At 37.3% G+C, this 15,370-nt stretch overlaps 1 protein-coding gene across 10 annotated transcripts in view; it reads left to right on the top strand.

Annotated features, from left to right (window-relative positions):
• The window catches only part of ARHGEF3 (Rho guanine nucleotide exchange factor 3), a 321,899-nt gene extending 308,293 nt beyond the window's left edge, over positions 1–13,606 (top strand). For all 10 annotated transcript variants that reach the window (XM_045832234.1, XM_045832233.1, XM_045832236.1 and 7 more), the window contains 3 exons: positions 4,881–5,051; positions 9,089–9,275; positions 11,399–13,606. In XM_045832234.1, the coding sequence (XP_045688190.1) occupies positions 4,881–5,051; positions 9,089–9,275; positions 11,399–11,751 (711 nt within the window). In that variant the 3' untranslated portion in view covers positions 11,752–13,606. The remainder of the gene's footprint in view (positions 1–4,880; positions 5,052–9,088; positions 9,276–11,398) is intronic.
• The last annotated feature ends 1,764 nt before the right edge of the window (positions 13,607–15,370 follow it).

Here is a 15,370-nt window from a genome sequence, read left to right as displayed (position 1 = left end):
GCCATCTTGTCTAAGGTTTCTTTGATTCTAAGTTTTTTATTCTGTAACTGTTGGTTACCATTGCTCTCAGGATTAATATCTTAGAGATTTTAAATCAAATATCTTTGTATAGTTAGCAAATTGGAATTGCCTTTTATCTTAGCCTCAAAGCCCATTTTTAAAATCAACACCCCATTTAAGGTTCAGGTCTCTTTGACCTCCAATTGCAGTGGGGACCTAGTCCTGCTCACCAGTGAATGTTTATTGAATGGGAAAATATGAGTTCTTCCCCAGCAATAAGAGAAGATCAAGAAAAATGGAGTCTATATCCTGAGAATATTGCAAACTTTGAGCATTCTGCCCAGAGAGCTCCATTCTGATTGGGGTGCCCTGTGGGACAGGCAGAGGAGATGAGTGGCCAGGAGGAACAAATGGCCTGGGCAAAGGTGTGAAGAAGTGACAGGACAGGTTCCACCTGGGGAGAATGGCACATCAGTGAGCCTGAGGTGGAGCATAATCTGAGGAAACAGTAACAGAGAAGGCAGAGGATGGGCTTATATCTGATTATAGAGGGTTTTAAATATCGATTTGGGACATTATTTCTTTGACGTGTTTTGTTTTCTACGTAGCTGGGATTTAGAGTTCAAATCCCAGCACCATCACTGACAAGCTGTAACCTTGGACATGTTGCTCTTCTCATCTGTAGGACAGGGGACAGAGGAGGCAGAAACTAGGGACAGGAAGGCGAGTCGGGAGGATGTTGCAGCTGTCTAAATGTGCAGTCATGGAAACCTGCTTAGTCAGGTGGCCATGGGGGATGCTAAGAGATCAATTCACAGGGCTCATTCCCTAACTGGATCTGTGACAGTGCCAGAGTGAGGACATACATAGGTGGTTTGCAAATCAGAAGCCTTGAATCTGCTGAGCAAACAGCCTATCTCCTCCCAAAGAATGGTTTAATAATAAGTAGTAATAACAACAACAATAATAGTAATACCTGCTGGCATTTCTTGAATACCTAGTAAATAAGCTTTATGTAATTGCCTTATAGGTATGTATCTTGTTTAATCCTCATAGTAATCTATGAGATAACTGTTCTTGTTAGGACCATTTTCCAGATGAGGCTTGGACGGGTAAAAGAACTTGCCAGGTCCAGAGTCAGCAAGTGATGGAGTTGATGTCTCAACCTGTCAGTGTAGACTGAAAATCCCATGCCTTTTCCACTTTTTTATGATCCTAACCATGGAGTTGAAAGCTTGACCACTTTGAGCCCTGTAGCCTTTGGAACTACAGAAAGCTCTCTGGCCACCAAGCTTTGTGGAGAGGCCTCATTGGTGCAGAACTGGGCCACATGCCTCCATGTAGGGATAGAAAAGAATGAGAAAAGACTCCTGATTCATGAGGCATCTGGCACGCCCAGCTCACACAGACCAGGTCCCCAGTTCACCATAATGGGGACACAGGCACCAGGGATGAGACCCATCTCAGTTCATCATGTCTGTTTTTATTTCTGGGAAGAGTGCAATAGTGTTGCCTCCTTCCCATGTTTCATCCTAGCCAGTGTGTGGTCTGCAGTAATGAAAACGGGGAGCTCTCACTTAGTCTAAATAATTACTTTTTTAAAGCACACAAGCCTGCTTAGAGTTTTATTGTAAAGATTTCTTCTTAATATGCAGCATGAAAGAGTAACACTGTGTAAAAAAAAAACACCTGTGAGCTAAAGTTTGAATTTAAAAACAGACAAGAATATGACTGTTTGCAATATGAAAGCATGAACCAATTTCCCTGATACATAACAGGTAATGCCGTTTTCAGAAGCTGACTCTGCATCTACTAATTCAGGCAGATTTTGTACATGAAGCATAATATACCTGCATTTAAAAATGTCTACAAAGCAAGTTTTCTAAATGCTCATTTGCACAATATAGGCATTTTTTTTAAAATCTTTTCAAAATCCTTGTATCATTACTCCAGATGAGCAGAAATATTTAGCGCTGTACTCTCGGGAGCTTCCTGAATGTTTGTCAAACATAAAACCCACATTACCAATGTAGCTTGACTTATATGTTCCCTGAATACATTTTCCACCTATGCAAATTTTCAAAAAGCAGAGAACTCTACATAAATTGCTTCCAAACCAAGCATTCAGTCCTATGATTCAGATCTAAAGAAAGATTTTGTTTTTAATGCAGTGCATAAACTGCCACATCATTATTAGAATTTCTTAATAGAGTTTTGGAGGTTGATAGAAATTTCCCCCAAAAGAGAACTTCTTAAAATAGAACTTTGGATACTCAGATATTCCAGGGAGTTGGTTGTTTAACATTTTAAATGATCAGGACTATTTCAGCAGGAAAGATCTCGCCAACCATCTCTCCCCTCTGCCCACCCACCACTGTTCCCCAACTCCTTAAAAAAAATCACTGAAATCAATGGGAAGGACAGTCCTGTTTTCATTGCAACAGCAGTGAAGGCTGCTTTCTTGATTCATGTCAGGAGCCTATGAGCAGATGATATTACCACACACAGGACTAGACAGACAGAGCTTTCAGATTCCACTCTGAGAATGATAACTCCAGCACATGTGGGCTTGATCCCTGATCTATACCAGGTATTTCTCATCATCTTCCTTTACCAGTCCCTTTCCTTTGTTTTGATGAGAGATGCAATAGTAAATTTAATTTAAATGTACAACTACTATAACTGTTTGCTATTGACAATCTGGTATATTTAACATTTTTGCTTGCTGAAATTCTGTGAAATAAATTCTCTCAAGAACCAGTGCAGAAAGATTAGACTCTCCTGGTATGCAGGTGGATATAAATACAAAATAATATTTTTAATAAAGCTAACCAGGGTTACTATTGTAAATGTACACACAGAATATGGAATAACACTGGTGATTTCCATTGTTTTGTCTCTTTATACTTTTTCAAACACTGGAGAAAAAAGCACAATTTGATAGTAGTCACTGTGGTGTTTGCATTTATTAACCTTCATGTGATATGCCAGCTCCTCAGTTCCTGAGTTAAATTAGGAAATGAATACATCTTTATACCTGTAGTATACCTTCCTTCTGGTTTCCTGGGTACTTGTAGGAAACTCAAAAAATTGATTCATGTACTGGTTAATTTTAGCTGCCCAGGTATACCTACAGATAATTAACTTCAGAATCATAGCAATTAATGTTAAGATCTTTAAAAACAAGGAAAAAATATAGACTCTACAACATATTAAAAATGTAGTAAAGTAAAAGGATAAAGTAGACATGAAGCAATTGCTCAGATACCTTCTATACATTTTAAGCTTCTTGAGGATAGAGACCCTCTCATTTCTTTGAATGCCACCACCTACTTTAACAATGAACAGATGCTCAACAAAAAATAGTATAATTAAGTTGAAGGATGAATCATAGCTTTAGCATATTTTGTGAAGTTTCTTTTTTGTTTTTGAAGGTAACAGTAAATAATCAGTCATCTTTGAAAACCAAGAGGGAAAAAGAAACAGGAAGTTTGTATATAAAAGTGTTCTATTATTACTTATTTTGTGTTAATAAAACAGATGAAAGGTGGTGCATTATAGAATTGTACCTGAAACCTATGTATAATTTACTAACCAGTGTCACCCCAATACATTCAATAAATTTAAAAAGATTTTAAACTCAGATTAATTTCATAGGATCTCTATTTAATATTATGTTGATATAAAAGGCCAGAAATATTATTTTATGATACAATGACTCTGTATTTTTTAAAATAATGTTTTTTAATTATCCAAGTAGTTCTACCACCAAAATAGGAAATAGAGAAAAGAATAAATAAATGATCTTTGAAACTCTTAATAGCTACAAAAGTGTGTAGATTATACATCTGTTCATAGGATACCGTCACTAGGCTTCAGCTCAGAGCTGTCAGATCTTATATTAAACTTACATAGAAGTTCTAGTGTTATAACTGGTAGAAGTTTTGTCCACTTGTTTTGAGCAGATCATTTCACTAGCATGTCAAAAATAATCACTTCATCTTAGAGATAATTCTCTACCACTTAACATATTATAAGACCTGGTAACTTTCTGCTAAGTAAAATTTGCTTTTAAAACCTTGCTTTTCAGAGATTAAAAGGTTTTTCCATTAAGTAACCGTGACCAGGAAGAGGCCTTCTTAACATTTCTCATCTGTTAAGTTCTTTTCAGTTAACACTACCGTAGGGAAGATGAGAATTTTGGTCTTTTCACTGTTAGGAGACAGAGGACCCTGCTGAGGAAATCATTACTTTGCCTTTGACTGGCAACTTAGAGTTTTTACTCAACTGATTTTTTTGTTCCTTTGTTTTGTAGTATTTTCTAACTTTTAGATGTATCTGTGTGATAGAACAACACATCATCAGAACAAATGCCCACTGATCATGTCTCAGTGCCATACTCTTTTTGTTTTGTTTCACTTCATTTTGTATTAACAACATTGCATCACCATTGCTTTGAAATTTCTCTGCCCCCTAACTTATTCACATGTGCTATAGGCATGGGCATGCATGTACATATTTTTAAGAAATGTGCAGTCTGGACCTTAGTAGCTGTGAATCCTACACATCGAAAATGGTACCTTATATCTTATCCTCTCAAATTATTGCTTAACATTAGTTTTATATTTGATACAAATATTTGCATGTATGTACAATAAATGTATGTGTGTATATCCACATGTGTATGTATATAGATGGATAGATAGATACAGTATATTAAAGGCCTTTATTTTTCCCTTTTACCAAAGCAGCAACTTAGATAACAGAATCTCAGAATTAGATCCAGGTATATCTTGGTGACTTTGTAGGCTGAGCCCCTGGGTCTTGTTGATATGGGTAATTTGCTTACATTCCCCGTACTTTCTTTTTTGTTTCCATAGATAAACATCATTCAGGGAATTGTAGCAGAAATCAACACCAAGACTGGGGAATCTGAATGTCGTTATTATAAAGAACGGCTTCTTTACTTGGAAGAAGGCCAGAAAGACTCCCTGATTGACAACTCAAGAGTACTGTGTTGTCATGGTGAACTGAAGAACAACCGGGGCGTGGTGAGTAGTGGCTCCTCTTCAGTGGTCTCATCCTGGGCCTCCCCCAACTTTAATCCACTTGATGCTGAACCTTCTATTACTATGCCTTTCCTACCCAGGGTCACATTCTTTAGACAGAAATAGTTTTTCTCATGTCTTTTGTGTCTGGGAATGCCATATATATATATATGGGTATGTGTAATCATGTACATTTTAATATACATTTATAAATTATATAGTTCTAATTTCTATGTATTACATATTATAAATACATATGTTTTCTGGTGTCTTCTGTTAGAACCCCATATACATGAATATGTATAATTACATACATTTTAATATACATTTATATACTATATAGTTCTAGTTTCTATATAAGTAATACATATTATATATATGTTTATAATCTATAATTTTAAATAATTCATAATTTATAATACACATTATAAATATATATCTTTATAGTTTATGTATTATATAAAGTATATATTATATACATATTTTAAAATTTCATGACCAGTCCATAGTCAGAAAGAATTTTGGAAACCAACATAGAGTTGCTAACTTTTTATTTTGTTTGATCCTGACCTTCAAAAACAAACACAGAACAGTTATCTTCTCCCACTTTGGTATCACAAAACAACAGGTGATCTCAGAGAAACAGCTCTTAAATTGAATACATTTAGCCTTGTTGGAAACCCTTTTCTGTCTCAGGAATTGGTACCCACCTACAAGACTGACATTTTGAGGCCAGTGTTTTGTTTTTTTAAGTAATAACCTACCTCCATTAGCCATATATCTACCTCTGACCTATAGATACCCCATTTCTTGGCATTTATTCCTGAGTAGATATTGAAATTGTTCTTCCTCTCCTATCATAGAAACATGGACAAATCTCCCCTAGAGTGCTTACTACAGTGGGTTGTAATTCTCCATCTCTCTGTCAGTATCTTCTGTTATACCACATGCTCTTTTAGAGCGAACACTGTGCCTTGTCAATCTCCAGCGCCTGTTATGGGGACCTGGCACATGCAAAGGCACTCAGTAATGTTAGGTGAATGAGTGGGTGAGTGAATGAATGAGTGAATGAGTGAATGCTTGTATAAAGAAAGGATGGATTTGAGTTATATGAGAGTTCAAGATTCATTCAAAAATAACAAGATTATTTTTATGTATAGCCAGTAGAAATGAATGCTAATATGTTATATATTATAATGTAAAATATGTTTTATATAATATATAAATTTTATTATGTGATATATATTTAAATTCAGTGTTGAAAAAGAGTCTCCACTTTGATTATATTTTATCTTCAATATGTTGGAATAAAAGCTAAAACCATATTGAAGGGTTCTTAATAGAGCTGTGATGATTTAAGGGACACCATTTTGACCTGGACTGTGAAGTAGCATTTAAGAGCAGGCTTGGCAATGTTCCTTGGAATAATTGAGTACATGTCATAGCCCCTAATCAGTGCTGCTGGATTCAGCCAGCTGATGGAGCAATGGAAATAATGAGACCTGTCACAGGCCACTGCTTGAAAAGTGTTTCTCTTTGACTATGGGAGTGACTAATTGCTAGGGAGTGACCAATTGGTAAAAGGCTGCATTCTGCTTCTTGCTGATTTTTGGAAAGCACTGGTGGACTTGTAACATTAGATGCTCTGGCTCCTTGACTGTTCTTTCTTGGAAGCCCTGTGGGACACAGTTGGGAAGATGCATTGCTCCATGAGATGAGGGCCTATTCTCTTTCTGTCCATCAGTCAAGGATAAGACTGGTTGAATGGGTCTAGGGCGTTAAAGATGAACTCTAGGTCATATGGTGGGCAGACAAATTTTTGAGAACGATAGTAGTTGGGGTGAGAGGTTTGTTTTAGGTTTTTTCCCCTTAGTAGAATTGTAGAAGTCTTTATAAACAAAGTCTTAGGTCAAGAAAAGAGCTTAGTAGTTTGAGGACAAAAAGAAACAGAAAGTAAGAGGAATCCTCAGTGAACTTTCCTAAGTAAGGGATAATAAACCTTCTTAAAGGGTCCCAGATAATCTGAGTTCAAACTGCCTACCTTGGCTAGTGGATGGATTAAAGTAGAAAAAGTTTAAATATCTCTGATGTTTATTGTGTACAACAACAACCAACCCCTTCTCTCCCTTGCCCCCAAAAGAACAATTTGTTGTTTTTTTTTATTATTTGCCCACTTTCTTTTTTTTAAGATTTTATTTATTTTTTTACTTTTAGAGAGGGAAGGAAGAGAGAGAGAGAGAGAAACATCAATGTGCAGTTGCTGGGGGCCATGGCCTGCACCCTAGGCATGTGCCCTGACTGGGAATCGAACCTGCGATGCCTGGTTCGCAGCCCGCGCTCAATCCACTGAGCTACGCCAGCCAGGGCAAAAGAACAGTTTTAACACATTCTTTGTACCATCTCTCACCTAAAAAAGCTCTTAACTTGGTTATTTTGTACTGTACTGTGTTTTTCAACTATTTTAAATGCATATTTAATCATTTTGATAAGCATAAAATCTCATTCCCCCACCCCAATACAGAATTATGATTTGTGTTTCCACCAGCCAACATTTAGTTAAGCTTTAGTTTCTGGAGTTTTGGAGGGGGCAGTGTGTGCCTCCCTGTCTCTCTGTCTGTCTGTCTATGGTAGGATAGGGGTAGGTCTCATTTCTTCCAAATATCAAATTATCTGATAATGCTGAATGTGCTTCCTCTGCCCCATATCAAGATTCTAGATGGGTGAAAAGGTGAAGGGGAATAAGATACAAACTTCCAGTTATAAAATAATTAAGTCACAGCATGCACATACAGTACAGGGAATATAGTCAATAATATAATTTTGTATGGTGACAAGTGGTTACTAGACTTAAGGTAGTAATCACTTCATAAGATATATGTGTCAAATCACAATGTTGTACACCTAAAGCTAGTGTGATATTGTGCATCAACTATACTTTAATAACAAAGAGGATAAGATACTACCAGAAACAAGTTTATGCCAATAAATTTTAAAATTCATCTAAAAACTGACTCAGGAAGAGAAACATACATACTATTCTATAGCCAAAAAAAAAAAAATTCCAATGTGAGTTTCTACCCCTATTCTTCTGGTTTCCTCTTCAAGACCCTTAAGCTGACAATCCCAAATATTTCCACTAGAAAACCAGAACCCAGCTGCAAAGTTGTGGATTTTTTCACTTCAATTCCTAAGCATTTCCAAATAGTGAGAAGAGTCACATATGGAATTTAATGGAGCCAATTTAGCCCCTCTCCACCCAGAAAAATTGCTTTCGTGATGTGATTTAACACAAGACTTTATTTTTGAGATTTTCTTTTTGCCCACAATACACACATCAGCCTTCAGCCTTTTAAGTACAGCCTCTTCAGAGAACTGAGGTTCTGATGGTTAACTGAGAAGGACAACTTCTTTGATCTTTTTTCTTTGTGGCTGTGGCAGCATGCTCTAGTTTCCTCAGAATGGGCAGTGTTCCAAATTGAAGTGCCCGGATGAAGCTGATAATCAGCTCTTTGGTTAAAGGAACAAGGTTTTTGTTTTTGTTTTTTGAGTTTGGGAAGCAAAGATTAATATTAGGCTTTGATATATCAATCTCATTCTTTAGAGACTGTTGTTCATTGGATCTCTTAAAATTATATTGCATCATAAAAACCAAAGCTAGGAAGGTACTAACTTTTCCCCCTCACTACCCGCTTTATTCTCTCTATTCCCCACTTTTCATTTTTTCTTATGAGAGCTAGCGCAGTGTGTGTCCACAAGGTTCTGAATGGCAGTGTGAATGAAGGCAGTCCTGGCTGTGGGTGTCTGTGGGCAGAAAGATTTTCTCCAGGGGACCCTAGGGAGGTGCTCCTATAACAAAAGCAATGGATACATCTGCAAATGCCTGAGACCTGCAAATCCCAACTTATATTCACCTGGAGGTAGATTTGAGCCTAGAAGTGTGCAATCCAGTGTGAACTTGGTACCTGCAGACCTCTTAGTCCAGTGATCAACTACTCATTAGACTGTTGCTTAGGGAGATTCTGTGGATTCTTCTCTTGTAGAAACTGCATGTTTTCCTGTTCCAAGAAGTACTCGTGATCACCCGACCTGTCACCCACAATGAGCAGCTCTGCTACCAGTTGTACCGGCAGCCGATCCCCGTGAAGGACCTCTTGCTGGAAGACCTGCAGGATGGAGAAGTGAGGCTGGGCGGTTCCCTGCGAGGGGCATTCAGCAACAATGAGAGAAGTATGGGTGACTATTTGTTTTGACCTGTTGAGGTGGTGGTTCACCACCTGCAGTGGTGGTTCAGAGTGAGTGACTGACTGGTGAAAAGAGAAGAACCATGGTGTTGGAGTTAAACTGCATCCCAGGGCTATATGATCGCTTATTGATTGTGTAGCTTTTTCTATCCCTGTGAGCATCAGTTTTTCATCTGCAAAGTGGGAATGCATACATACTTATTCCATAAGGTTGCCGTAAGGATTAAATAAGATACTGCAAGTGAACCTGTCTGCACATAACTGGTGCTTCTTAAGCTCCTTTTCTCTATCTTTCTGTTGGATAAAAGCATGCTTAATACTAGATGGTGCATTTGTAGATACCAGTTGCATGGCTTCCGTAGTTGAGCTGCAGACTTGTCCCTAAAGAGATAAGAATGGGTGGTTGATTAGACTGAGGGTTCATCTGTACTTACTCAAGTGGGCTTCACTAACCTGAACTGAACAAAGGAGTCAACCAAGAGAAGCTAACAATGTCTATCAAATATCTTCTCTGTGTCAAGCACTGTTCTAGGCACTAGTACACACTGGTGATCCATATTTTGCAGTGTGTAACGCACACTTTTTTGCACAAAATAAGAGTGTGCATTATATGTGGGTAGTACTAATTCTGTATCTATATAAATGTTTTTACTTCTTTTATTTATACTTATGCATTAAAAGTAATTCTAGAAAGCAATAACAATATCCATAGGCAAAATAATACCCTGGAATACGTTAGTTGGTTTTGTTTCTAAATATAAATAAATAAATAAATAATTGAATTAAAAACTTAAAGTGAAAGATTTTTGTCCTGAAAGTTTGGGCCAAAAATGTGGGTGTCCACTATACATGGCAAAGTACAGTAAATGCCTTGCCTCTATGGAGCTTACATTGTAATGGATGAGATAGATGAGAAACATGAAATTCTGGGAGCTGTTAAGAAAACTAAAGCCATAAGAGGATAGATAGAAATAGCAGTAGGAGATCTGTGTTAGATGAATTGGTCAGGGAACTCTTCTTTGAGAAAGTGACATTTGAACCTTCTGGGTTAACATCGGCATCATATTGTCAAAGTAATTAATATGTACTACCTCTTACCTACTCATCAGTCCCTCCGCCCTAGTGATAGTAGTGGTAGTAATAATTTATATTTCTTGAACACTGGCTATGTGCCAGGCATTGTAAGAGGACTTATGTGTATTGTCACATTTATTCCTCTTAATAACCTTATAAGGTAGATTATCTTTGTTTCCCAGTATTTTACAGTTAAGGAAACTGAAACATAGAGGAGTTAAGGCTTGCCCAACAGCAAAGAGTGGAGACTGAATTTATCTTAAGTGGTGGTTCCCAGTCTTGACTACAAGGATCATGCAAGGGAACTGACTCAATGCAGATGCTTTTGTGAACCAAGCATTGCACATGGCATGTGGGGCCCATTAAATGCCAGTTGATATTGTTATTAAACTAAATAAAACGTCTTCCATATTGTACAATATTGTTTTTTAAATGCACATAACTCCTGTTGAGCCAATTAAAATGTAATTTCATTTTTTAATAAAACTGAATTTATAACAGCTTTATGTTATTACATATCTTCTCAATCACTGGATACCAAATAAAAGGGTACCATCATGTGGAGATTCACAGACATGTTTTGATGTTACAAAGAGCTTCTTAAACTTGCAAAAATCTCTAGCTTGAGGAAATTGTTCAAATTATAGACTATTAGGCACATCTTAGAACTATTGAATCCAAACCTCTAAAGGTAGGGCCCAGACATCTGTATTTTTAATAAGCTCCATGGGGCATTTTGACATGCAGCCAGTTTGGTAACCAGTACTTTGGGGTTCCCTGAAACATGACTTAGTTTTTCCGGGCTGATATCCATTTGCTACCTTCTGAGGGCAACTGAGCTAGCCTGTGTCAACTCTGGTTGATTGATAGTGGCTGCAGGTTATTGTTGAGCCATATCCTGGATGAGTGGGACACATTTTGCATTCAGTAATGTCTGCATGAGTACTAGAGGTTAGTGTCACTACATATGTTACCTTTGGCCTAGAGGAATATATGACCATTGACCTTTTTTATGGTTTTTTTTTTCATTTCTAGTTAAAAACTTCTTTAGAGTAAGTTTCAAAAATGGATCCCAAAGTCAGACCCACTCACTACAAGCCAATGACACCTTCAACAAACAGCAGTGGCTCAACTGTATTCGTCAAGCCAAAGAAGCAGTTCTGTGTGCTACTGGACAGGCTGGGGAGCTTGGCTTGGAGGGACCGTTCCTAAATCCTGCCACCGGGAGCAGGGAGCCACAGGGAGAAACAAAACTTGAGCAGATGGACCAGTCGGACAGTGAATCAGACTGTAGTATGGACACAAGTGAGGTCAGCATCGACTGTGAGCACATGGAACAGACAGACTCTTCCTGTGGGAATAGCAGGCACATTGAAAGCAATGTCTGACAGAAGCATGTACTTCCGGGATGTAGCCCTGTGTCCTACCTGTACAGTATTTGCATTCCACACATGGAACGGTTTGGAGAAGCACTTTTTAATACTTTTGTGGCCATGTTGACCCAGTCTCTTGTATCTGTACCTTTTTCCCTAGTACTGTAACTGCCAATTTGTCTGTGTAAGCTGGAATGTGTAGCAACTGTTCTCCTGTATTGTATTTCACAAGTGTCTGGATGGATGAAGAGGTACTTGAACAAGTTATTTTCAAATGTCCTGCTGGCTTAAAAAGAAAAAGAGTCTCTAAACTACTGTTTCATATAGATTCTTATGGGGCCCTTCCATGTTTCTCTAGTGCTTTTCTAGCTCTTTGATGCAGTAGCTGAAGGCACAGAATTTAGAGGACCTTGACAAACAGGGCATGAAGAAGTCACTTGTGTATGAGGAGTCACTCATGTATTGTGATGGCATTTGAAGGAAAACCAGGAACGATCAATTGGTATAGTGAACTTGATTTGATGTTATACAACCAGAAAGCATGGAAACATCTGTGGAGGTTCTGTTCTGGAGGCTTAATTTTGCAAAGGAAGAACCACCCTGTTGACCTTGTAATGTCATCCAGTGCAAATTTGATGCAACAATCTATTAGGACATGAAATAGAGCACGACCTTAAAAGGACCAGCACAAAAACAGCTTTCAGCACTGAACCTTGAACTGAAATGCACATTGTACCTGAGAGCCACTATCATAGTCGTGGGCTTGCCTTTCAGAGCAGTTTCTAGCCTAAAAGATCAGAATAGAACTTAAAGGGCCTGGGGAAACCTGGCAGGAAACCCCATCTTCATTGTGTTTCATCTGCCGAGGCCCACTCATATTTTAGAGCGTAGATGAAGAGATGAGGAAAAAAGGCAAACCAATTCAGTGACTCTGTTTATAGAAACATGTGAGAAGGAAGAATTTGAAAGAAGTCCTTCATGATGACCTTATGTGAGAAACATTAAAAGAAAAAAGTAAGGTCCAGGTTCCCTTCTGGAAACAGCCAGAGCCTTGGGGTCTCCTGCTCTACTTTTGGGTCCTGAGTATGCCATGTCTCAGTCTGTGCTGTGATCAACATCATAATTATATTCTCCAAAGGCCAACTTAATTAACTATGATTAATTAGAATCAGGTAGCCAAACTAGTATCTCTTTGTCCAGCCTTGATTTACAGTGCAGGGTGGGTCATAGACCTTTAAAAAAAAAAAAGTTAACTGAATACACAGAGAAGCTCCCTAAGAGTGTAAATATTTGACCTGTGCAAAATTATACCCACACCAGCACTATTAGTAATGATGCTAAATTATTGCCAAAAAAGTTTTTTACTCTTCTGCATCTTTCAAGTTTACATAAAAGAAAGCAGTAAATACTATGTTGTCATTTTATTATGTACACCTAATCGTACATTCAGAGAAGCTGTGTGACAAGATTTAGCAATATAAAAACAAGGTAATTGCTTATTTTTCAAAAACAAAAAATACTGTGGTCAGTTTTACCCTGTAAACATATCTCTGTATTTATAGATTTTAAATATGGTGAATTTTTTTTCTATTACAAGTTTATTTAAAACTGCTTTGTTTCTCAAGTTATTGATTTAGTGAATGAATGAACCTGTTACAGCTAGAAGCAGAGAGAAACTGATGGTGGGGAAAAGAATGAATCATTCTTTGCAGGAGCCATCGGCCACTTCAGCCAGAGTGTTGAGAGAAGAGATCTGTCAAGTGACGGCCTATGGGAAGGAAGTTAATGAATGTTTTGATGAAATGAATGTTTTTGTATAATGGCCTTAAACTTTTCTGGGAGCATTTCAAATAAATTGCATTAAAATGTTGTCCTGTTTGTGTACAGTTTATGCCCTACAAACATCAAATTTCAACTATCTTCTGGGAGGTTTTTAATTTTCAAATAGGGTATAGGTTGAAATGAATGCTTTGCTTCGATCTATCAAGGCTTTTGCAGAACTCAATATTTCTAAGATCATTCTCTGCACATTCACTTAATTCATTTTTAACAACTATATCTTGAATCTATACTATGTGTCAAGTGACAAGTCAGAATTACTATAGAAAAGAAGTGTGGAACCCCACTGTTAGCATAGGTGACTATTAGAGAACTCGAGGCCAAACAATGGAAGGCAAATTTCACTTTGAAATTCTTACTAGAATTTCAGTCCACTTTTTCTATAGCTAAAATGGTTAGTTTTATTTCCCCAAAGAGTAGTTTTTAGATGAAAATGATAAACAGTTTTAAGCTACTGATAGCCAATCCTCAGTAGCATGTTGGCCCAGTAACACTGATAATTAGCCTTATCTTTATAATAAGCTCTCAGCATTTTTTAACACACTGTTAATTCCTATATTAATCAAGATTTCACATAAACAAGATTTTCCAAAATAAGAACTTACTTTTCCTTGTTCTCATGGTCGTCTTCCTTCTCTCTCTTCAGCCTTCCTGTCCTTCTTCAGAGCCACCATTGACTATTTGTTCCTTCCACTTTTCACTCCCATGATTGTATTGACTTTGATATGAGTGTATCTCTGCTAGTATGTTAGAAATCATTTGTACTTGACAATATGTGGGTTAGTACAAATGACTGAGAGCAAAGTGTTTTCTTCCATCTACTTTCAAGATGTTATTTGACACACATATAAATGTAATCCTCGCAGTCTAAATGAAAAGTCATAAGTAAAGAAAAGAGCTACAACTAGCAATTTTGTGCAAAATTAAAGTGTGGTTTCTACTTCTGAGTTGTGGTCACCACCACAACTGATTCTGTTTCCACTTCTGAGTTCTCTTAACAATATAAACTCTTAACAATAGTCCTGTTTTAAAAACATCTATGTTTATAGGAAACTGCAATCCTCTGTCTCGGTGAACTAGCCTTTCAACTTTTCATTTAGTTTGTCCATGTCCATCCACCTTCTACAAATTCTCCACAGGCCTGAGGACTCTTTGGAAGATTTGATAAAAAGAATGTCTAACCACACAACTTCACTTGGGCAGTCTCCCCCACTTGGCTCCCATTGGCATTGTAGAAAAAGCCACTGAACACCCTATCCCTTTGATGTAGTTGATTGAGTTAATTCGTGTTATATTTTTTATTAACAGAATTGTAGAATTACAGTATCAGAAGGGAATTTGAAGAGTGACTCAAATGCAAACCTACCAGTAGGAATCTGAAGATAATGGAGATTTAAAACCTTGCCCATTGTAAACACACAATGAGAAAAAGCAATTATGTTCAATGCAACTCAAAAGTAGTTATGCAAACAAGTTTGCAAAACAATCACTGCTCTTTGCAGTCTTATCTCCTTTCTCTGGGCTTAACTGGCACATCAGTCAGCTCTGTATACCTAGAGGAAGCAGTTGACCTGGAAGGCATACAATATCACATTAGTTTCAGGTGTACAACATAGTGTTTCAACATTATAATTTATGGCAACTATACTTTTAATTAGAACAACAAAAAAGCCCAGCAGACAAAAAATTGATCATAATTACCAAAGCAAATTTTTTTCTTGCAAAGAACAAAACTAAACTTGGAACCAGCTTTTTAAAAAAATTGACCTGGTGGATTAGAAAAGAATTAGAAACC

Source organism: Phyllostomus hastatus, unplaced genomic scaffold (assembly GCF_019186645.2).
Source record: "Phyllostomus hastatus isolate PE091 unplaced genomic scaffold, TTU_PhHast_1.1 phas_contig_16, whole genome shotgun sequence".
Classification (NCBI taxonomy): domain Eukaryota; kingdom Metazoa; phylum Chordata; class Mammalia; order Chiroptera; family Phyllostomidae; genus Phyllostomus; species Phyllostomus hastatus.
The sequence above is the reverse complement of the archived record's forward strand: the minus strand, read 5'-3'. Positions and strand labels throughout refer to the sequence as shown.